At 40.7% G+C, this 24,287-nt stretch overlaps 1 protein-coding gene across 1 annotated transcript in view; it reads left to right on the top strand.

Moving 5' to 3' along the window:
- The first annotated feature begins 503 nt into the window (after positions 1 to 503).
- LOC133649166 (amyloid beta precursor protein binding family B member 2) overlaps positions 504 to 24,287 on the top strand; it is a 190,917-nt gene continuing 167,133 nt past the window's right edge. Inside the window, exons 1-2 of the mRNA XM_062045998.1 lie at positions 504 to 925; positions 22,116 to 23,362. Coding sequence (XP_061901982.1) covers positions 22,147 to 23,362 — 1,216 coding nt within the window. The 5' untranslated portion in view covers positions 504 to 925; positions 22,116 to 22,146. The remainder of the gene's footprint in view (positions 926 to 22,115; positions 23,363 to 24,287) is intronic.

The raw sequence follows: 24,287 nt of genomic DNA, 5'->3' as shown, positions 1-24,287 counted from the left end.
CTGACACTCGTGATTTCGCCCTGTCTCTGTTTTGTCTGCGTTGAGGTACTCGATGTCCGTCCTTGGCTGCCAGCATGCAGGGTCTGGATACGAGACAACTCGCAATGGAAGATTACACGTTGTGTGCCTTTGCACAGATAGAAAAGTACAACTTCAGCACAATTGCTAATAACTATAGCAACGGCCTTTAAGCATAAAAGCTGTGTGATAACTTATACATAATTATTCTAACAAAAAGATATGCAATTGCATGCAGTACATGATTTTTAATGTCAGAAGGGAAATAAATGTATTTAGTAAGAAAGCATTTTATCAGCGCAAATTATTTCCAGGCTTTTGCAAGCCACATAAAATAATGTGGCGTGCCAGATTTGGCCCCCGGGCCTTGAGTTTGACATGAGTGGCGTACAACTGCAACATCCCCACTATCCTCCACTCCTGGTGTCATCAGGTGTACCTAATGTTGTGGTCTTCAATTAGCCCCGCCTACTCCCGGAAGTGACTCGGCACAACTCCCACATAAACGATCTTTCCCGTACATCTCCTGTACGCCATTCGCCGTACTTCCGGCTGTGACGTGAAACATCCACGACGTGTCGGGTGTTTTAATAATGACGGAACCCTAACCCTCCTCCTCCTCCTCCTCCTCCCCCTCCTTCAGTCGTCCTCGGTCGTGATTGGCCGCCCTCCGCGGGGTTGAGGAGCTCCACAGCTCCCGGGACGTCGTGGCGCGGACAGGCCGCGGAGCAGAGCAGTTATCCGGGGGAGCCGAGGAGACGTCGTCGGAGGCAGGCGGTTCCAGCTTAGCGGGGCGGACTGGCTGTTAAAAAAGACGCTCGGCGGGCGCTCGCTTCTGCTCACTCGTGTCGTGTCGTCGTCGTGGGAGAGGAAGCTCTCATCCCCGGTGTGGAGGCTGAGCTAAGCGGTGAGTAAATAAGATGTATGGATGAATACCGGATATGTGACCATTTACTGCGTCTCTTCAAACATTTCGTGACCGTAACAAGACGTGTTTAATACCGTTTGTCTTCCCTTACTGATGGAGGAAGGCGGGTAAAAAAAACAAAAAAAACTCCACCTATGACATCATTGACTTTTTTCAAGTTGATTTCCTCCCAACCAACGCTTGGAGTGTCATGTGTTGCGTGTGGAGCATCAATGGTGTCTTGTGGACATGACAAGAAGTTGGAGGATGTAGCTGTCAATCAATGCTAAGATGTGTTTCTCATGTTATTGAAGATGGAAGGAAATAGTGTGCTGCATCCACTCAGCGTTATTGCAAACTTGTTGCTCCATCTTTAATGAATGGCGGGGTGGAGGTGGAGGTGGAGGTGGAGAGGAAGCCGGGCCATCCCTGCAAGATGTCCAGCAAAACTGCTGTGTCATGCACGTCACTTCCTCCCACTAATGACCCGGATTCACTCCCCGTTGTCCCACTAATTAAGGGGAAAGAGTGGTTTTTAATCACCAAAATGGCAGCCTGTATAGCAGGGGTGTCAAACCAGTGTTTCCCACACATTCATTTATTTGTGGCGGCCCGCCACGAAAGAATTACGTCCGCCACATTATTTTTAATTTTATTTTTTTAATTTTGTCCTGTCCAGCTTCTCAGGCAAGTCATATAGTAGATGTAGATGCCCATATAGGTTGTTGAGATTTACTTTACAAAAGAGAAGTGTAGGATACTTCTCTTGTTGCCTTATTTGTATTTGACTTTATTAAATGTATTTCTATTAGAAACACAACATGTGTATATAACAAAGGGTGCAAAGTGTGCAGGCAGTAGGAAACACATGGTTAAGTGTAGGGAGTAAAACTGATGGCAGTCTAAAGTTCAAGATTTTTGGAGCTCTTTGTTCAGTGGATCAGATGTTTGATGAAGCTCTGTGTCTATCTACCACCACTACTGTTTTCTGTTTATTTGTTACTGACTGTGGCAGGACACCTGTTTCACTTTATGTTGCTGGTAAATAATATGCATGTAGTAGTAGGCTAAAGTTAAATTATTTAGTATGCACTAATTAAAGGGGCAGAGCTTTAAGAGACATTTTAGCTTTTAGATTTTATAAGATATATTTTTTGTAAGAACCACAATTAATAAATATATTTCAGTGAATAACTTCAAATCTGTATATAAATATGTACATAAAGTGTTGTAATTATATTGTAAAATGGATGGATGGATGGACGTTTAAAACAAAACTGTTATTATTAATTAGTAAGTATACATTTTTTGAGCCTTTTTAGAGAAAATCATATCATTGTAGTAAAATATGCAAATTGCTCGATGATGTCATGGTGGCCACGCCCATAGCCACGGCCCCACCGCCACAGGTATCTTGGCAGTTTATGGGAAACACTGCAAACTCCTTTTGGATGGGGGGGCCACATGGAGAAAAATCTACTCCCAAGTGGTGAAATCACGGCACGATCACTTTAAAAAAAAAAAAGATAACTTCAGATTGCTTTCTTTGTTTAAAAATAGAACAAGCATATTCTGAAAATGTACAAATTAGAGATGTCCAATAATGGCTTTTTTTGCCGATATTCCGATATTGTCCAACTCTTAATTGCCGATACCGATATCAACCGATACCTATATATACAGTTCAGTGTTTCCCACACATTCATTTATTTGTGGCGGCCCGCCACAAAAGAACTTAAAGGCCTACTGAAATGATTTTTTTTTTATTTAAACGGGGATAGCAGATCCATTCTATGTGTCATACTTGATCATTAGCGATATTGCCATATTTTTGCTGAAAGGATTTAGTAGAGAACAACGTCGATAAAGTTCGCAACTTTTGGTCTCTGATAAAAAAAAACCTTGCCCCTACCGGAAGTAGCGTGACGTAGTCAGTTGTTCACTCCCTCATATGTTCCTATTGTTTTCAACGCAGCTAGAGCGATTCGGACCGAGAAAGCGATGATTACCCCATTAATTTGAGCGAGGATGAAAGATTCGTGGATGAGGAACGTTAGAGTGACGGACTAAAATGCAGTGCAATACATATCTTTTTTCGCTCTGACCGTAACTTAGATACAAGCTGGCTCATTGGATTCCACACTCTCTCCTTTTTCTATTGTGGATCACTGATTTGTATTTGAAACCACCTGGGATAGTATATCCTCTTGAAAATGAGAGTCGAGAACGCCAAATGGACATTCACAGTGACTTTTATCTCCACGACAATACATCGGCGAAACGCTTTAGCTACGAGCTAACGTGATAGCATCGTGCTTTAACTGCATATAGAAACAAAAAAAATAAATCCCTGACTGGAAGGATAGACAGAAAATCAACAATACTATTAAACCATGGACATGTAAATACACGGTTAATAATTCTCAGCCTGGCGAAGCTTAACAATGCTGTGCGAACGACGCCATTGAAGCCTACTTAGCAACCGGACCTCACAGAGCCATGCTAAAAACATTAGCTCTCAACCTACGCCAGCCAGCCCTCATCTGCTCATCAACACCCGTGCTCACCTGCGTTCCAGCGATTGACGGAAGGACGAATGACTTCACCCGATGCGTTTGGCGGCCCGGAGACGTAGGAAGTCAAGCTGAGGTCGCCGGCTAGCGCGTCTGCTCTCCAACAAAGTCCTCCGGTTGTGTTGCTGTAGTCCGCTGCTAATACACCGATCCCACCTACAACTGTCTTCTTTGCAGCCTTCATTGTTCATTAAACAAATTGCAAAAGATGTCCAGAATACTGTGGAATTATGAAATGAAAACAGAGCTTTTTGTATTGGATTCTACAGGATACCATAACTTCCGTTTAACTGACTAAGTCACGCGCATACGTCATCATACCGCGACGTTTCAGCCGGATATTTCCCGGGAAATTTAAAATGTCACTTTATAAGTTAACCCGGCCGTATTGGCATGTGTTGCAATGTTAAGATTTCATCATTGATATATAAACTATCAGACTGCGTGGTCGCTAGTAGTGGCTTTCAGTAGGCCTTCAAGGCCGCCACAAAAAAATATATATATATATATTTTTTTAATTTAAAATGTTTTTTTTTTTTTGGTCCTGTCCAGCTTCTCAGGCAAATCATATAGTTGATGTAGATGCCCATAAAGGCTGTTCACATTTACTTTACAAAAGAGAAGTGTAGGATCAAGATTTTTGGAGCTCTTTGTTCAGTGGATCAGATGTTTGATGAAGCTTTGTGTCTATCTACCACCACTACTGTTTTCTGTTTATTTGTTACTGACTGTGGCAGGACACCTCTGCCTCTGTTTCACTTTATGTTGCTGGTAAATAATATGCTTGTAGTAGTAGGCTAAAGTTAAATTATTTAGTATGCACTAATTAAAGGGGCAGAGCTTTAAGAGACATTTTAGCTTTTATATTTTATAAGATATATTTTTTGTAAGAACCACAATTAATAAATATATTTCAGTGAATAACTTATTGTTCAAATCTGTATATAAATATGTACATAAAGTGTTGTAATTATATTGTAAAATGGATGGATGGATGGACGTTTAAAACAAAACTGTTATTATTAATTAGTAAGTATACATTTTTTTAGCCTTTTTAGAGAAAATCACATCATTGTAGTAAATTATGCAAATCACTCGATGATGTCATGGTGACCACGCCCATAGCCACGCCCCCACCGCCACAGGTATCTTGGCAGTTTATGGGAAACACTGCAGTTGTGGAATTAACACATTATTATGCCTAATTTTGTTGTGATGCCCCGCTGGATGCATTAAACCAGGGAAGTCCAAAGTGCGGCCTGGGGGCCATTTGCGGCCCACAGGTCATTTTTTGATGGCCCCACGGCCCATTTTAAAATACGATTAAAAAAATTAAAAACATAAAAAGTGGTATGAAAGAGCAAACAGGTGAAATGTAACAAGAAAATGTTGCAACCTTTACTCTAATAACACAAAGCTGCCATGCAGGCTGTTTCTTTCTTTAAAAAATAATAATGAATCAAAATCAATGTTGTTATGAATTATTGACCTATCCAAGGCTCCAATTACGTCACATTAAATATTGCACTTTGAGAAAATTTTTTGGGAAAATGTTGCATATTTTGTTTGCCATATAAAAAATGTAGCTTTTTTTTTTTTTTTTTAAAGAAGGGCCTAAAACGAACAAAAAACATAAACAACAATACAACGTATAATTGACGGATAGATCTGAAGTTGATCTCGAGATTATTGTGTTAAAAGTAAACAGTAAAAAAAAAGGTATCATTTATTTTTTAACACTTTAATGAGTAGGACACTTTTGGTTCCCCAATAATTTTTGTGTGATTTGTTTTTAAGTGTCATTGCTCAAAAAATAATAATGAATTAAAATCAATGGTGTTATGAGTTATTGACCTTTTTAAGGCTCCAATTATTATATAATCTGAAACATTCCTCTTAAACATTTTATTGGGTGAAAATATTGCATATTTTGTGTTTTTTCCCCATAAAAAACAGGGTTTTCTTTGACAAAAAGAGCATACGACTTAAATCTTTAAAAACGTTATATTGACAGATAGACCTAATGTTGATCTAGAGATAATAATACTGAATAATGACACATTTTAAATATTCTTTGGACCAAAACCCTTTAGGGTCCCCGGGATCAAGCCTGAGTGGAGGCCTTAATGTATATTTTTTATACATATATTGTATTGGTTTTTAAAATATCAAAATGGCCCCCGCTTGCTTTGATTTTTCAGTGTGCGGCCCTCAGTGGAAAAAGTTTGGACACCCCTGCATTAAACAATGTAACAAGGTGATGCCCCGCTGGATGCATTAAACAATGTAACAAGGTTTTACAAAATAAATCAACTCAAGTTATAGAAAAAAATGCCAACATGGCACTGCCATATTTATTATTGAAGTCACAAAGTGCATTATTTGTTTTAACATGCCTCAAAACAATAACAGTGCAATACTTTTTCATAACATGGTCACTACTGCCTAGTTTCTCTTGTTATATTCTTATTTTACTGTTATATTTTTATTCTCATTGTTGCTTTTTATTTTTATTCTTATTGTAATATTTTTCTATTCTGTTTCCATTTATACACCCATTATTTACTTTTTATATTCCATCTCAATTCTGTACACTGCTGCTGGAATTTTAATTTTCCTGAGGGAACTCTCCTGAAAGAATCAATAAAGTACTATCTATCTATCTATCTATCTATCTATCTATCTATCTATCTATCTATCTATCTATCTATCTATCTATCTATCTATCTATCTATCTATCTATCTATCTATCTATCTATCTATCTATCTATCTATCTATCTATCTATCTATCTATCTATCTATCTATCTATCTATCCAAACAGCAGCTTGGAATTTGGGACATGCTCTCCCTGAGAGAGCATGAGGAGGTTGAGATGGGCGGCGTTGGGGTGTGTGGGTGGTGGGGGGTAGCGGGGGGTTTATATTGTAGCGTCCTGGAAGAGTTAGTACTGCAAGGGATTCTGGGTATTTGTTCTGTTGTGTTTATGTTGTGTTACGGTGCGGATGTTCTCCCGAAATGTGTTTGTCATTCTTGTTTGGTGTGGGTTCACAGTGTGGCGCATATTTGTAACAGTGTTAAAGTTGTTTATACGGTCACCCTCAGTGTGACCTGTATGGCTGTTGACCAAGTATGCCTTGCATTAATTTGTGATGAGAACAGCCGTAGATATTATGTGACTGGGCCGGCACGCAAAGGCAGTGCCTTTAAGGTTTATTGGCGCTCTGTACTTCTCCCTACGGCCGTGTACACAGCGGCCTTTTAAAACGTCATACATTTTACTTTTAGAAACCGATACCGATAATTATGAAACCGATACCGATAATTTCCGATATTACATTTGAAAGCATTTATCGGCATCCCTAGTACAAATCATAATGTTGTTGTTTTGTTTTTTATTAAACCAACATAAAAACCACAAGATACACTTACAATTAGTGCACCAAGCCAAAAAACCTCCCTCCCCCATTTACACTCATTCACACAAAAGGGTTGTTTCTTTCTGTTATTAATATTCTGCTTCCTACATTATATATCAATATATATCAATACAGTCTGCAAGGGATACAGTCCGTAAGCACACATGATTGTGCGTGCTGCTGCTCCACTAATAGTACTAACCTTTAACAGTTATTTTTACTCATTGTCATTCATTACTAGTTTCTATGTAACTGTTTTTATATTGTTTTACTTTCTTTTTTATTCAAGAAAATGTTTTTTAATTTATTTATCTTATTTAATTTTATAAATTTTAAAAAAAGGGGCCTTATCTTCACCAGAGCAGGTTGTCGATGAAATGAGATTGTTTAAAGGGTTCTTAAAAGCAGGTCCAGTCCAGATGATGTCCAGGTCGGGCTCAGCAACACACACCTTCATTTATGTGCATTCAAATGAGGAAAAACAACAACAGATTTCATATAATCTAGAAACAAAATTATATTTTCAAAATAAGCATTTGAGGACTTCCCATCTTTTTTTTAATGTTTTTTGGCATCATTATCGGTTTCAACCATATAACTTTCTAAAGTTAAAAAATACTGAATAAATGTTGTTTTGGTTTTTTTACACTTACATGTTGCGGTTTGATGGGTAGGTTGTGAGTTCATACCAAAGACTATAAAAACGGGAGCCATTACCTCCCTGCTTGGCACTCAGCATCAAGGCTTGGAATTGGGGGTTAAATCACCAAAAATGATTCCCGGGCGTGGCCACCGCTGCTGCCCACTGCTCCCCTCACCTCCCAGGGGGTGATCAAGGGTGATGGGTCAAATGCAGAGAATAATTTCGCCACATCTAGTGTGTGTGTGACAATCATTGGTACTTTAACTTCAATAGTATTCTATCTTTATTTGTCGTTATTTATACTTTCCGAATAAATGACGTGGTGATGTTCATCAGTTGGTGTTCATTTCCAATCTGTCAGGATGAAAAAATATCAAAATGAAATTACAGGATGTTAATTATGTAGTTTGCTTATTTTCCCCGACTAGTGCACTAATGTAGTGAGTCTTAGTCTGCCTTGTGTAGTTTTTTTAAATTAAAGACACTTCACCATGCCGTCGTTTCACCATTTATTGATGACCTGTGTTGGAAACACTAAACACACACACACACACACGCGCACACACACACACACACGCACACGCACACACACGCACGCACACGCACACACACACACACACGCACACACACACACGCACACACACACACGCACACACACACGCACACGCGCACACACACACGCACACACACACGCACACGCACACGCACACACACACACAGGTCTCCACTTCACTGGCGGACTGATTTCTGCTCCTGTGTGTTGTAAATAGCATGCGTGAATGCGAGCAGTCAAACAATTCACGTGGTCGACGCTCTACTTCTTAATTAGCAGAATTGTGCCTAAAAAGAAGTTAAAAGAACACATCACTTTTACCCACAACATTATTGTGTTAACTTTTCAAGTATTTTAAGAACGTTTAGGAAGAATATTTACAACACAGTGAAGAAACACGGAGCAGAGAAGAACTATGACTAGAGATGTCCGATAATGGCTTTTTTGCCGATATTCCGATATTGTCCAACTCTTAATTACCGATTCCGATATCAACCGATACCGATATATACAGTTGTGGAATGAACACATTATTATGCCTAATTTTGTTGTGATGCCCCGCTGGATGCATTAAACAATGTAACAAGGTTTTCCAAAATAAATCAACTCAAGTTATGGAAAAAAATGCCAACATGGCACTGCCATATTTATTATTGAAGTCACAAAGTGCATTATTTTATTTAACATGCCTCAAAACAGCAGCTTGGAATTCGGGACATGCTCTCCCTGAGAGAGCATGAGGAGGTTGAGGTGGGCGGGGTTTGGGGTAGGGGGTAGCAGGGGGTGTATATTGTAGCGTCTCGGAAGAGTTAGTGCTGCAAGGGGTTCCGGGTATTTGTTCTGTTGTGTTTATATTGTGTTACGGTGCGGATGTTCTCCTGAAATGTGTTTGTCATTCTTGTTTGGTGTGGGTTCACAGTGTGGCGCATATTTGTAACAGTGTTAAAGTTGTTTATACGGCCACCCTCAGTGTGACCTGTATGGCTGTTGACCAAGTATGCCTTGCATTCACTTGTGTGTGTGAAAAGCTGCAGATATTATGTGATTGGGCCGGCACGCAAAGGCAGTGCCTTTAAGGCACGCCCCCTATATTGTTGTCTGGGTGGAAATCGGGAGAAATTGGGAGTTTCCCAGGAAAATCTTGAGGGTTGGCAAGTATGACTAGGAGACGCAACTGCTCTGTACTTCTCCCTACGTGCGTGTACCACTCCGTACAGCGGCGTTTTAAAAAGTCATAAATTTTACTTTTTGAAACCGATACCGATAATTTCCGATATTACATTTTAAAGCATTTATCGGCCGATAATATCGGCAGTCCGATATTATCGGACATCTCTAACTATTACCTTCCAACTCAAAAGTCTGAAGCAAGAGGAAGTAAACAAACGAAAAAACAGCGAAGACACGTCCCGCACCGGACATCCGGTTCTTCAAAAATAAAAGCGATACTTCAAAATAAAACGTAACACCCTGTCTAGTTCATAATATAGCGCAACAACATCACACTATTACACTAACATCATGTGGTTTATTTTTTTTTACCAAGTAGCATAATCTACAAAGATACAAAGAATTGCTATTGCGACATCTAGTGGACACATTTAGAACAGCAGTTTCTTTCATTCCAAAATTTTGGCTCATTTTTCTACTTAACAAACTCATCCCGCGGGATGGGTAAAACTTGCGTTTTTACGTACGTTTGACACCCCTGCTGTATAACCTTAGTGTCATTTTGTTTTATTTTATTTTTTTAAATGTATTATTTAAATCAGTCCAAAAAAATAATACAATTCCAATTCCAAAACCAAACCCGGCCCAGCAACATTCAGAATAGCAAGCAACACAGCAATTGAGGAGACAAACATGACACAAAACAATCCAAAAAGTAGTCAAACAAAAATGTACAATATCAACAACAGTATTAATATTAATAAGAATTCCAACATAGCAGTGATTAGAAATCCCTCATTGACATTATCATCATAGCTATTTATTTAAAAAAAATAAAAACATTTAAAAAAGAACAATAGTCACAATGGCTCACATCTCATAAGCTTGACAACACATTGTGTTCAATATTTTACACAAAGATAAAATAAGTCATATTTTAGCTTCATTTAATAGTTAAAAGACATTTAAGTAATGGATCCTATATTCCAATATATGACTCATTATTATCTACACTATTTGCAGTTTTTTCTACTGATATCATTTCCATAGCCTTTGTGTACCAGTCAATATTTATTATGTGTATACCAGTCAATATTTATTATGTGTGTATACCAGTCAATATTTATTATGTGTGTATACCTGTCAATATTTATTATGTGTACACCAGTCAATATTTATTATGTGTACACCAGTCAATATTTATTATGTGTGTATACCAGTCAATATTTATTATGTGTATACAAGTCAATATTTATTATGTGTTTACCAGTCAATATTTATTGTGTTTACCAGTCAATATTTATTATGTGTACACCAGTCAATGTTTATGTGTATATCAATCAATATTTATTATGTGTACACCAGTCAATATTTACTATGTGTGTATACCAGTCAATATTTATTGTGTGTATACCAGTCAGTATTTAGTATGTGTGTATACCAGTCAAAATTTAATATGTACAAACGTATGTATACCTGTCAATATTTATTATGTGTGTATACCAGTCAATATTTATTATGTGTGTATACCTGTCAATATTTATTATGTGTACACCAGTCAATATTTATTATGTGTATACCAGTCAATATTTATTATGTGTATACCAGTCAATATTTATTATGTGTGTATACCAGTCAATATTTATTATGTGTGTATACCTGTCAATATTTATTATGTGTACACCAGTCAATATTTATTATGTGTACACCAGTCAATATTTATTATGTGTGTATACCAGTCAATATTTATTATGTGTATACAAGTCAATATTTATTATGTGTTTACCAGTCAATATTTATTGTGTTTACCAGTCAATATTTATTATGTGTACACCAGTCAATGTTTATGTGTATATCAATCAATATTTATTATGTGTACACCAGTCAATATTTACTATGTGTGTATACCAGTCAATATTTATTGTGTGTATACCAGTCAGTATTTAGTATGTGTGTATACCAGTCAAAATTTAATATGTACAAACGTATGTATACCTGTCAATATTTATTATGTGTGTATACCAGTCAATATTTATTATGTGTGTATACCTGTCAATATTTATTATGTGTACACCAGTCAATATTTATTATGTGTGTATACCAGTCAATATTTATTGTGTGTATACAAGTCAATATTTGTTATGTGTTTACCAGTCAATATTTATTATGTGTACACCAGTCAATGTTTATTATGTGTATATCAGTCAATATTTATTATGTGTACACCAGTCAATGCTTACTATGTGTGTATACCAGTCAATATTTACTATGTGTGTATACCAGTCAATATTTATTGTGTGTATACCAGTCAGTATTTAGTATGTGTGTATACCAGTCAAAATTTAATATGTACAAACGTATGTATACCTGTCAATATTTACTATGTGTGTATACCAGTCAGTATTTAGTATGTGTATATACCAGTCAAAATTTAATATGTACAAACGTATGTATACCAGTCAATATTTACTATGTGTGTATACCAGTCAGTATTTAGTGTGTGTGTGTATACCAGTCAATATTTATTATGTGTGTATACCTGTCAGTATTTAGTATGTGTGTATACCAGTCAATATTTATTATGTGTGTATACCAGTCAATATTTATTATGTGTGTATACCTGTCAATATTTATTATGTGTACACCAGTCAATATTTATTATGTGTATACAAGTCAATATTTGTTATGTGTTTACCAGTCAATATTTATTATGTGTGTATACCTGTCAATATTTATTATGTGAAGTGTGAAGTGTGAAGTGAATTACATTTATATAGCGCTTTTTCTCAAGTGACTCAAAGCGCTTTACATTGTGAAACCCAATATCTAAGTTACATTTAAACCAGTGTGGGTGGCACTGGGAGCAGGTGGGTAAAGTGTCTTGCCCAAGGACACAACGGCAGTGACTAGGATGGCGGAAGCGGGGATCGAACCTGCAACCCTCAAGTTGCTGGCACGGCCGCTCTACCAACCGAGCTATACCGCTATACTGATGTGTACATCAGTCAATGTTTATTATATGTGTATACCAGTCAATATTTATTATGTGAGTATACAAGTCAGTATTTATTATGTGTATACCAGTCAATATTTAGTATGTGTGTATACAAGTCAATATTTAGTATGTGTGTATACCAGTCAATATGTATTGTGTGTATACAAGTCAATATTTAGTATGTGTGTATACCAGTCAATATTTATTGTGTGTATACAAGTCAATATTTAGTATGTGTGTATACAAGTCAATATTTACTATGTGTGTATACCAGTCAGTATTTAGTGTGTGTGTATACCAGTCAATATTTATTATGTGTGTATACCTGTCAGTATTTAGTATGTGTGTATACCAGTCAATATTTATTATGTGTGTACACCAGTATTATGTGAGTATACCAGTCAATATTTATTATGTGAGTATACCAGTCAGTATTTATTATGTGTATACCAGTCAATATTTAGTATGTGAGTATACCAGTCAGTATTTATTATGTGTATACCAGTCAATATTTAGTATGTGTGTATACCAGTAAATGTTTATTATGTGAGTATACCAATCAATATTTAGTATGTGTATACCAGTCAATATTTAGTATGTGTATACCAGTCAATATTTAGTATGTGTGTATACCAGTCAGTATTAGGCGGACTATCAACATCTATCCATTTTTTTAATATTACCCTTTTTGTTATGATGCATATTGAAAGAAATGCATGTTTACTCTTTGCTGACACGTTACTAAAGTTTACACGTTACTAAAGTTTTCACATTACTAAAGTTTACACATTACTAAAGTTTACACGTTACTAAAGTTTGCACATTACTAAAGTTTACACATTACTAAAGTTTACACGTTACTAAAGTTTGCACATTACTAAAGTTTGCACATTACTAAAGTTTACACGTTACTAAAGTTTACACATTACTAAAGTTTACACATTACTAAAGTTTACACGTTACTAAAGTTTGCACATTACTAAAGTTTGCACATTACTAAAGTTTACACGTTACTAAAGTTTGCACATTACTAAAGTTTACACGTTACTAAAGTTTACACGTTACTAAAGTTTACACGTTACTAAAGTGATGCAGATCACCAAGAATACGAGTTTGCAGTCATTGTGATGTTTATATTTAGGAATGTGATTGCTTCTTTTGTTTGTTTTATAAACAGCTGACGTGCTGATCAGACGGGAAGTGTCAGTACCTGCAGTACCTGCAGGGTGGCGTGCACGGTCAGTACCTGCAGGGTGGTGTGCACAGTCAGTACCTGCAGGGTGGCGTGCACGGTCAGCACAGCTGAGTTTTGTGGTTCTCTGGCTCCATGTGAGAGCAGGGCCACAGGCTACGTGGGGCCCCGCATTGACAAAATGTACAGTTCAGGGATTCTGTCTTTTTGTTCCGTTCCCAAGATCTTGTCTCGTGTTCCAATCTGCTGTGTTTGTGCTTTCCAGGCTTCTAGGATGTGTGAAATGATGCGTCTCCATTAGAGTTGCAGGGCTCGTATTGATTGCTACTTTTAGAGAGGTATTCATTCCTCTATAATGGCAGAAGTGCATCGCATCAGGCAGACGTGCATCGCATCAGGCAGACGTGCATCGCATCAGGCAGACGTGCATCGCATCAGGCAGACGTGCATCGCATCAGGCAGACGTGCATCGCATCAGGCAGACGTGCATCGCATCAGGCAGACGTGCATCGCATCAGGCAGACGTGCATCGCATCAGGCAGACGTGCATCGCATCAGGCAGACGTGCATCGCATCAGGCAGACGTGCATCGCATCAGGCAGACGTGCATCGCATCAGGCAGACGTGCATCGCATCAGGCAGACGTGCATCGCATCAGGCAGACGTGCATCGCATCAGGCAGACGTGCATCGCATCAGGCAGACGTGCATCACATCAGGCAGACGTGCATCGCATCAGGCAGACGTGCATCGCATCAGGCAGACGTGCATCACATCAGGCAGACGTGCATCGCATCAGGCAGACGTGCATCGCATCAGGCAGACGTGCATCGCATCAGGCAGACGTGCATCGCATCAGGCAGACGTGCATCACATCAGGCAGACGTGCATCGCATCAGGCAGACGTGCATCGCATCAGGCAGACGTGCATCGCATCAGGCAGACGTGCATCGCATCAGGCAGACGTGCATCGCATCAGGCAGACGTGCATCACATCAGGCAGACGTGCATCGCATCAGGCAGACGTGCATCGCATCAGGCAGACGTGCATCGCATCAGGCAGACGTGCATCGCATCAGGCAGACGTGCATCGCATCAGGCAGACGTGCATCGCATCAGGCAGACGTGCATCACATCAGGCAGACGTGCATCGCATCAGGCAGACGGGAGTTTTCAGTAGTTTGTGGATTCATATGAGCAACAAAAATAATGTTCTTCTCAAAAATATAATTGATAAAGTAAGCGCACCCCAGACATTTTATAGCAACAATTACATTATATAATTTCAACAGACAATACAATGGAAATTAACCTTGGATGTACAAAAGCCAAAAGCAGTGAAGTTGTCACGTTGTGTAAATAAAAACAGAACACAAAGATTTGCAAATCCTTTTCAACTTCTATTCAATTAAATAGACAACATATTTATTGTTTGAACTACAAAACTTTATTTTTTGCAAATATTAGCTCATTTTGACTTGGTGGCCAGATTGAGAGAAAAAAAATGTGTGTGGGCGGCTAATGTGTATAAATTATACGTACACATCAAGATGTCAAACCTGCTGTACAGTATTTGTCTTTGGCTCCCTTTTTTTCAGGAACATTAATACCAAAAGTCACAATGTCCGTTATGACAAACCACCTCAAAAAAACAGAATTGATTTTTACAGTTTTTTACTGAATGGGACACCCAAAATGTACATGAAAATAAAGAAAGTGGGATTTACAATATTAACTATGAACAATAAAAGACTGAATATGAACAACATATGAACATCTTTTACTTCTCAGACCAGCTCCTCCATAGTTGTGTATCTTTTACAATCAAGCAAAACACAACAAAAGTGTAAAAAACAGCAAAATTTATTCATCATTTATTTATCATTTATTCAAAATATCAATGCAAAGTGTAATAAACACCTACAATATGATATATTATCACTTTTATACAGACATTTGTTGTAAAAATGTGCTTCCTCATCTGCTTCTGCTCTGAAAACAAACCCCGCCCACTCTGCTTTGTTCCTGGTCTGAGCTGCTGTGAAGTACATTACTGTAATAACTGAGCTGCTGTGACGTACATTACTGTAATAACTGATGACGTACATTACTGTAATAACTGAGCTGCTGTGACGTACATTACTGTAATAACTGAGCTGCTGTGACGTACATTACTGTAATAACTGATGACGTACATTACTGTAATAACTGAGCTGCTGTGACGTACATTACTGTAATAACTGAGCTGCTGTGACGTACATTACTGTAATAACTGATGACGTACATTACTGTAATAACTGAGCTGCTGTGACGTACATTACTGTAATAACTGATGACGTACATTACTGTAATAACTGAGCTGCTGTGACGTACATTACTGTAATAACTGAGCTGCTGTGACGTACATTACTGTAATAACTGAGCTGCTGTGACGTACATTACTGTAATAACTGATGACGTACATTACTGTAATAACTGAGCTGCTGTGACGTACATTACTGTAATAACTGAGCTGCTGTGACGTACATTACTGTAATAACTGAGCTGCTGTGATGTACATTACTGTAATAACTCCTAAAACACCCAAAAGCGCAGATTTCAACCATTGAAATACTTTCTATAGTTCAAGACTTACGCTCATTTGAAAGCAGCACTGTGACAGTTTTGATGTTCAAGGTCTAAAAATATCGTGTAGAACGCATACTTGCCAACCCTCCCGTTTTTAGCGGGAGACTCCCGGTATTCAGCCCCTCTCCCGATACCTCCCGGCAGAGATTTTCTCCCGACAAACTCCCGGTATTCAGCTGAAGCTGGAGGCCACGCCCCCTCCAGCTCAATGCGGACCTGAGTGGGGACAGCCTGTTCTCACGTCCGCTTTCCCACAATATAAACAGCTTGCCTGCCCAATAACGTCATAACATCTAGGGCTTTTAGAGAGTAGAGTGCACAACTGCGCACACAACAAGGAGACGAAGCAGAAGAACGAGGAAATTACAGACATGGCGACGCCGTCGACGAGCAAGATGAAGAAATACGCTTGCAAGTTCCAAAACGAATGGAAACAAGAATTTCAGTTCATCCAGGACAGTTGGAAGGGGAAGGGGTATGTAATTATGTTGCCTGTACATTTTGTAGTACACACTTCTCCATTGAACACGGTGGCTGAAATGATATACTCATCATGAACGGAGAAGTTAAACAGGACAATACTGCCATCTAATGGATAGCCACCGGAACACTGAAATTCAAGTATTTTTTTTTCTTTTCTATGTAAATAAAATATATATATATATATAATAATAATAATAATAATACCTGGGATTTATATAGCGCTTTTCTAGATACCCAAAGTCGCTTTACACGTGTAGGGGGGGGGGGGGGGGGGGGATTAAAACAACTTTATTAGGAAAAGAAACTAAGAAAAGAAAAAAATATATAATAATAATAAACACCAAGGGCAGGGTCAGTTTGGAAAGGCTAATGTGAAGAGGTGAGTTTTTAGGGTGGTTTTGAAGGTAGGGAGGGAGGGGGCTTCTCTGATGTGCCTGGGGAGAGCGTTCCAGAGAGAGGGGGCAGCCACGGAGAAGGCCCTGTCGCCCCAGGTTCGGCGCCTGGTCTTGGGGACCTCCAGGAGGCCAGCATCACTAGACCTGAGGGAACGGGGCGGAACTTGTGGCAGGAGGAGGTCAGAGAGGTAGGGTGGAGCCAGGTTATGGAGTGCCTTGTAGGTGGTGAGGAGTATTTTAAAGGGGATTCTGTATTTGACAGACAGCCAGTGGAGGTCATGAAGGACAGGTGTGATGTGCTCTCTGGAGCGGGTTCCGGTGAGCAGGCGGGCAGCGGAGTTCTGGACATATTGCAGTTTATTGAGGGTTTTGGAAGTGATGCCATAGAGGATGCTGTTGCAATAGTCTAGCCGGGATGAGATGAAGGCGTGGATGAGGGTTTCGGCAGCAGAGGGTGTGAGGGAGGGCCGGAGACGGGCAATGTTTCTGAGGTGGAAGAATGCAGTTTTGGTGATGTGGTTTACATGGGGGAGGAATGAGAGGGTAGGGTCGAAGATTACACCTAGATTGCGGATGTGGGTGGAGGTAGTGACAAGGGAGCCGTCGATGTTTAATGAAAAGTCCTGAGTGGAGCGAGTGAGGGAGTCGGGGCCAATTATAATTATTTCAGATTTGTTGCAGTTGAGTTTTAGAAAGTTTTTTTGCATCCAGGTTTTTATGTCTGTGAGGCAGGTGGTAAGGGTGGAGTGGGTGGCTGGGGTGATGGTCGTGGTGGAAAGGTATAGTTGTGTGTCGTCGGCATAGCAGTGAAATTGAAGGCCGTGGTGGCGGAGGATCTGACCGAGGGGCAGGAGGTAGATGGTGAAGAGTAGGGGGCCAAGTACTGAGCCTTGGGGGACGCCGTGGGTGACTGGGGCAGTGGAGGAGGTGCAGTTGTTGATTGAGATGAATTGCTGACGGTCAGAGAGGTAGGATTTCATCCAGGAGAGGGCAGTGCCGGATAAACCAAGGGAGGAGTGGAGGCGTGATAGGAGGATGGAGTGGTTGATGGTGTCGAAGGCAGCACTGAGGTCGAGGAGAATGAGGATGGAGAGGGAACCAGAGTCGGCGGAGAGGAGGATGTCGTTGGTGACCTTGAGGAGGGCAGTTTCTGTGCTGTGGAGTGAGCGGAAGCCGGATTGGAACGTTTCGTATAGGTTATTGTGGAGAAGGTGGGATTTGATTTGGGAGGCAACTGCACGTTCGAGAATTTTAGAGAGGAAGGGGAGGTTGGAGATGGGCCTGTAGTTGTTGGGGAAGTTGGGGTCGAGACCGGATTTCTTGAGGATGGGGGTGATGGCAGCCAGCTTGAGGGCAGGAGGGACAGAGCCAGTGGATAGGGAGGAGTTAATTATAGTGGTGATGAGAGGTGAGAGTGAGGGAAGGCAGGCTATAACTAAAGTGGATGGGATTGGATCGAGGATGCAGGTGGAGGCTTTCATACCAGAAGTTATGGAGGATAGGTCAGTTGTGGTGATTTCGGAGAAGAAGTTGAGTGGGTGGTTGGAGAGTAAAGGGGGGGCATGATTGGGGGTAGGGGAGGAGGTGGGAGAGGAGGCGGCCAGTTCAGAGTGGATGGTGTTGATTTTTGATTGAAAAAATGATAAAAATTCTTCACATTTGCTGGTGGTGAATGAGGTGGTGGTGGTGTCCATGGGTTTGAGGAGTTGGGTTACGGTAGAGAAGAGTATCTTGGGGTTATTGCTGCCGGATTGTATGACGGAGGAGTAGTGGGAAGTGCGTGCATTGTTGAGGGCATCTCTGTATTCCTGTTGGTGTAGTGTGTAGATGTCCAGGTGAACAGTGATATATATATATATATATATATATATATATATATATATATATATATATATATATATATATATAGCTAGAATTCACTGAAAGTCAAGTATTTCATACATATATATATATATATATATATGTGTATATATATATATATATATATATATATATATATATAGCTAGAATTCACTGAAAGTCAAGTATTTCATACATATATATATATATATATATGTATATATATATATATATATATATCTATATATATATATATATATATGTGTATATATGTATATATATATATATGTGTATATATGTATATATGTATATATATATATATATATATATATATATATATGAAATGTATATGAAATACTTGAGTTGGTGAATTCTAGCTGTAAATAACCACGCCCCCCCCCCCCCCCCCCCCCCCCCAATCTCCCGATATTGGAGGTCTCAAGGTTGGCAAGTATGGTAGAACGTCCGGTGGGCTGGTTTGAAAATCTTAATGGGCCGCATGTGTCCCGCGGGCTGAATTTAGCCCAGATCTGCTGTAAAGTGTACTGTAGCTGTAAATGGTTGCTTGTCTGTTTTTTGATTGGCTGGCTTTGTTAGATGAAGTCTACCCTGCCAGTCAAGTGGGACAGGCTCCAGCTTTCATCCAAACCCAGTTATTATTATAGCAATACAGTCATCGGCGGTCACTCCAACAAGTATGACGATCCTCCTGGTAGGGGTGTATCCCTTTATGGAGGATGCCTGTGCGTGACTTTGTTTTACGTGGGGAGACTGGTGCACAGACAGTCACCACACGATCCTTGACAGAATGGGGTCAGGGTCCAGTGGCATGGAGTCCAAGACGACTGGGGACTCTTTTCTGCTGCAGCCTTCTTCCGCCATCGCAGCCATTGTGGTAGTTCTTAAATCTACCGTCTTCCGCCTGCTCCGCCGATGAGGTCTTCACCGTATCCCTGGCTAGGGGGCAGTCAGGTACTAGGCCTTTGCCAAGGGCCACCTGGAGTAACTGTAGTAAAGGGGATAACCTTCTAGTGCCCCAAGACCCCATAGAGCATGGGTGTCAAACTCTGGCCCGCGGGCCAATTTCACTTGGCCCTTGAGGCGATATCAAATTAACACTAGGGCTGGCCCGCCGATTATATACAGCGGCGGTGCCGCGGTAACAAACACCGCATTCACAGCTAATTCTCATACTTGCCAACCCTCCCGGGAGACTCCCAAATTTCAGTGCCCCTCCTGAAAATCGTCACGTACGCTTTTCATCCAGTCCAACGAGTGCTGGCCCAGTCACATAATACAAGGTGTGTGTGTGGGGGGGGCGGGGGTGTATTTTGTAGCGTCCCGGAAGAGTTAGTGCTGCAAAGGGTTCTGGGTATTTGTTCTGTTGTGTTTATGTTGTGTTACGGTGCGGATGTTCTCCCAAAATGTGTTTGTCATTCTTGTTTGGTGTGGGTTCACAGTGTGGCGCATATTTCTAACAGTGTTAAAGTTGTTTATACGGGCACCCTCAATGTGGCCTGTATGGCTGTTGATCAAGTATGCCTTGCATTTACGTGTGTGTGTGTACAGAAGCCGCTCATATCTTGTGACTGGGCCGGCATGTTGTTAGAATGGATGAAAAGCAGACGTGACGACAGCTCGTAGAGGACGTTAAAGGCAGTGCCTTTAAGGCACGCCCCCAAGACTGTGGTCCGGGTGGACTACCAGATATAACACCGTCGTTGGATAATGAAGGTTGCCTCAGCTCAAAGCCTGAGCCCCGACATGAATGAACTAGCATCCAAGAAAAGATGGCAGGTATCTGGCTTGGGCACATCAGATTAGATCAGTGTGTTGCAAACTGAACAGTTTAAAGTCCTGATTGGTTGCTTTATTCATTATTATTTTATTTTCAAATTTATTAGCCTGTGGAAAAAGTTCATGTTGATATTTACCTCAGAAGGCTGCAAATAGAAAAGAGGCATTCAATTTTTATTTAAATTGTATTTGATATGCCATTGATATTTTTTAATTATTATTATTATTATTTGAAACTGGATTTTGCATGTCACTATAAAGTTATATAAGCCTTGCTTGTTCAATATTCAATGCAAAACTTGTTTGGGTCCCTATTAAAAGGTTCATTTGTTCAACCTTGGCCCGCGGCTTTGTTCAGTTTTACATTTTGACCCACTCTGTATTTGAGTTTGACACCCCTGCGATAGAGGAGCCTCCACTGCCGGATGCACTTTAACGTCATGCCCAGGACACAAAATACAATACAGAGTATGGTGGATGGATGGTGGGAAATCACCTCAAATCAAAAGTAATGCATCCTAAATGTGCACTAGATAGAGGAAAAGCTCGTTAGTAAGGTAGACAATTGTCATTACTGCATCAGCATGCAGATGTGTTTTGTTACTTACAAAAAAAGCATGAGTTGATGTAAGTCAGGTGGCTAAAAGCCGCAGAGAGCTCCATGTTCACTGGGAGCAGATGAAAGAGATGCAAAGGATGATGTCATCCATCTTCAAACAGATCAGCGTGAGATAAAACACAACGACTGCAGCTCTGCATTCAACACCACTCTGAGCACCTTTTCATGCGCAGGTGCTGACATGAAGGACCCCGGAAGACAAAACAGAGGTTGTATCGATCCAATGCTAGGGTTGGGACAGCCTAGCATCTGTGGTGTACATACAACATCTCCTTTGCTGCTGGTGTCCCTCCACCTCTCAGACAAAGCGTGTTACAGTTTGGTAAACCCGCTGACTGTTCAGCAGCAGACAGGAAAGTTCCCCATAGAATCATAAACACGACCCTGAAAATAATTGGCCTCTCCCCCCTGCCCGTCGCAAGAAGACTCCCTAAGATCCCACTGCCTCTGCAGCGTTGTAAACCATGCTAGCCGCCCCACATGATCCACTCTTCTCTCTGCTGCTGTTTGCAAGCCTTAAACACTCCCAATTGTACAATCGAAACACCCTTTTTAACTCGGGGGCCAGCAGGGAATTGAACTGTGCCCTCTTCTTCCACTGGTTCACAGGTAATGTGAACTTTGCCAACTTTAAGACTACTTGTATCATGGCCACATCGCTTAAGGTCACTGTGTGTGCCTGACAGGAAGGAAAGCTCTTAGGCACCACCCGTATGTTAGTATGCATAAATCTGTAAACCCTGATGACAACTTGGCTTTTTCTGAGAAAACAATACTATCATAAATTCAGCACTTCCTTTTTGAAAGCAAAAAGGTAACTGTTAAGTTATTTAATATGCCGTTTTGCCTGATAAAGAATTATGGCTTCTTCTTTTCCTCCCAACAGGTCTGCCTTTGCTGTGTGCATCCAGTCAGCCATGATGTCTGTACAAACCCCTCCCCTCTCCCGTTCGGGCTCCTCCCCCTCCAATGTGGGTCTGTCCAACCGCGGCGGTCCTTCTGCCACCCCTCCCACTTCCCTCAGCCTGCGCTCCTCATACAACCAGCTGCTCGGGCGCGATGTCATCAAGGAGTCCGTCAACACAGAGAGCGGAGGTTCGGCCACTTTGCCCAAGAGCCGTCAGAGATACACAATGACGAGCGTTCGAAGCGTCATGGGGATAAGCGATAACTTGTCATCTAAAAATCAACCAGCTAGCAGGGGCAGAGGCCTCCCCACTAAGTCCTCATCCAGTTCAGCCCTCTACTCCTCGTCCTCCTCATCTTCACTCTTCAACACGACCAACCCAAAACTGGCCAAGAATGGGGCCAACCTGCAGAGGCGTGCTGAGAGTCAGCAGCAGGAGCTGAGCAAATTCCACAATGATCCCATGGACAACTCCAACTCTGACTGGCCCGAGTTTGAAAAGGACAACTCGCAGCTTCCACCATTCCGAAGAAGGACAAAGAGCTTCTTGGAGTACCATGACAAGGGTTGGGACCTGAGCTGGGGAAACAAGGAGAACAATGAGGAGAAGAAGCAGCAGCAGTCTTTCCCCGAGAAAGAGCAGCCAAGCCCGGTCAAGGAGAGAGAGAGTCAGAAGGAAGAGAAGACCAGCAGCAAGGAAGAGACTGTGCCAGAGGTGGAAGAAGAGGAAGAGGATGAAGACCAAACACCACCTGCAAGACAGCCCCTCTTACCTGTAGTGGTGGAAGCCCCGCTTTGCTCCTCCTCTTCTTCATCTACCAACAGCCCAGAGTGGGAAGCAGACAACCAAATGCACAATCAGGCTACAGCCCAGGTCCGAGAGGAGCACTGCGTCCAGTTGCTGGGAAGTCCGAGGAGTCCCGCAAAGCCTCCTCGGAGCTCCCAGCCCAGGGTGATAAAGGTTGAGCTGCACCCCAACAATGAGAACCAGTTCCTGCAACAGTACCCTCCGTCCTCCCCTAAGCAGTCCAGGTCCAGTGAGAGGAACACCCTGACAAGGAATCGGGCTCCCCCTCCTGCCATGCCTGATCCCCAACCAGAGATGGGTCTCCCAAAAGTCAGCTTAAGAATGGATCTGACTCCTGATACGCCATCAGAAGATGAAGACTCCAGCTGGACCACCCTGTCCCAGGAGTCACCCACACCTCAAAGTCCACAAGAGACAGGTTTGATGATATTATTTTGCTCTCTAACTATGGATATCCTGATCAAAATTGTTGGCCTCCGATCCAATCCGATTTCGAGTCCCGATCCGATACTTTGACAATAGATTACAGAACTGAACATTTTTATAGCATGTAACTTAAGTAAACACAATAACTTATCTTATTAAGTGTATAATTTGCTAGTATTGTTGTAAATCAGATCATTTTATTCTCAGGGCATTCAATCGATCACAACTGGACTGTTTGGTTTGTCTTAGAAGACGTTTCGCCTCTCATCCAAGTAGACTTCATCAGTTCATGATCATAGACTTAGATTGGTCAGATCTAGTCTTAGACTTAGATTGGTCAAATCAAGTTTTAGGCTTAGATTGGTCAGATTTAGTCTTAGACTTAGATTGGTCAGATCTAAACTTAGACTGGTCAGATCTAGACTTACACTTATATTGGTCAGATCTAGACTTAAACTTAGATTGGTCAGAGCTAGTTTTAGACTTAGATTGGTCAAATCGAGTCTAGATCTAGACTGGATTGAATGCCCTGAATACAATGACCTGGATGAATGAGAACATCCATAAACATAAGTCAGATCATGAATTAAATGTGTGGTATTGAATGCAACAAACATTTTATTGAACATAATAAAGTGTCTAGTGCACAATAACTAAACAAAAACTCAAACTACTGCTGGCTCCCGTTTCAGTCATTTGGGTTTTGCCCTCAAAGCCTTCCTTAAACTCCCTGAGTTTGTAAACAATAACATAAAACACCAAACAAGTATTTTTGATAATGAAAACATGTAAAGAAAATATCAATCTAATCATTTTAACATAGGTATCGATAGTATGGACATCTGGATCAATCATCGCCCTACTTTACATTAAAGCTTCAGAAGTTAGCTTCTTGTGTCGTCCTGCTTGGTGTATAT

This window comes from Entelurus aequoreus, linkage group LG04 (genome assembly GCF_033978785.1).
Source record: "Entelurus aequoreus isolate RoL-2023_Sb linkage group LG04, RoL_Eaeq_v1.1, whole genome shotgun sequence".
In the NCBI taxonomy this organism is placed as follows: Eukaryota; Metazoa; Chordata; class Actinopteri; order Syngnathiformes; family Syngnathidae; genus Entelurus; species Entelurus aequoreus.
Note: the sequence above shows the minus strand (reverse complement) of the source record. Positions and strands in the feature narration are given on the sequence as shown.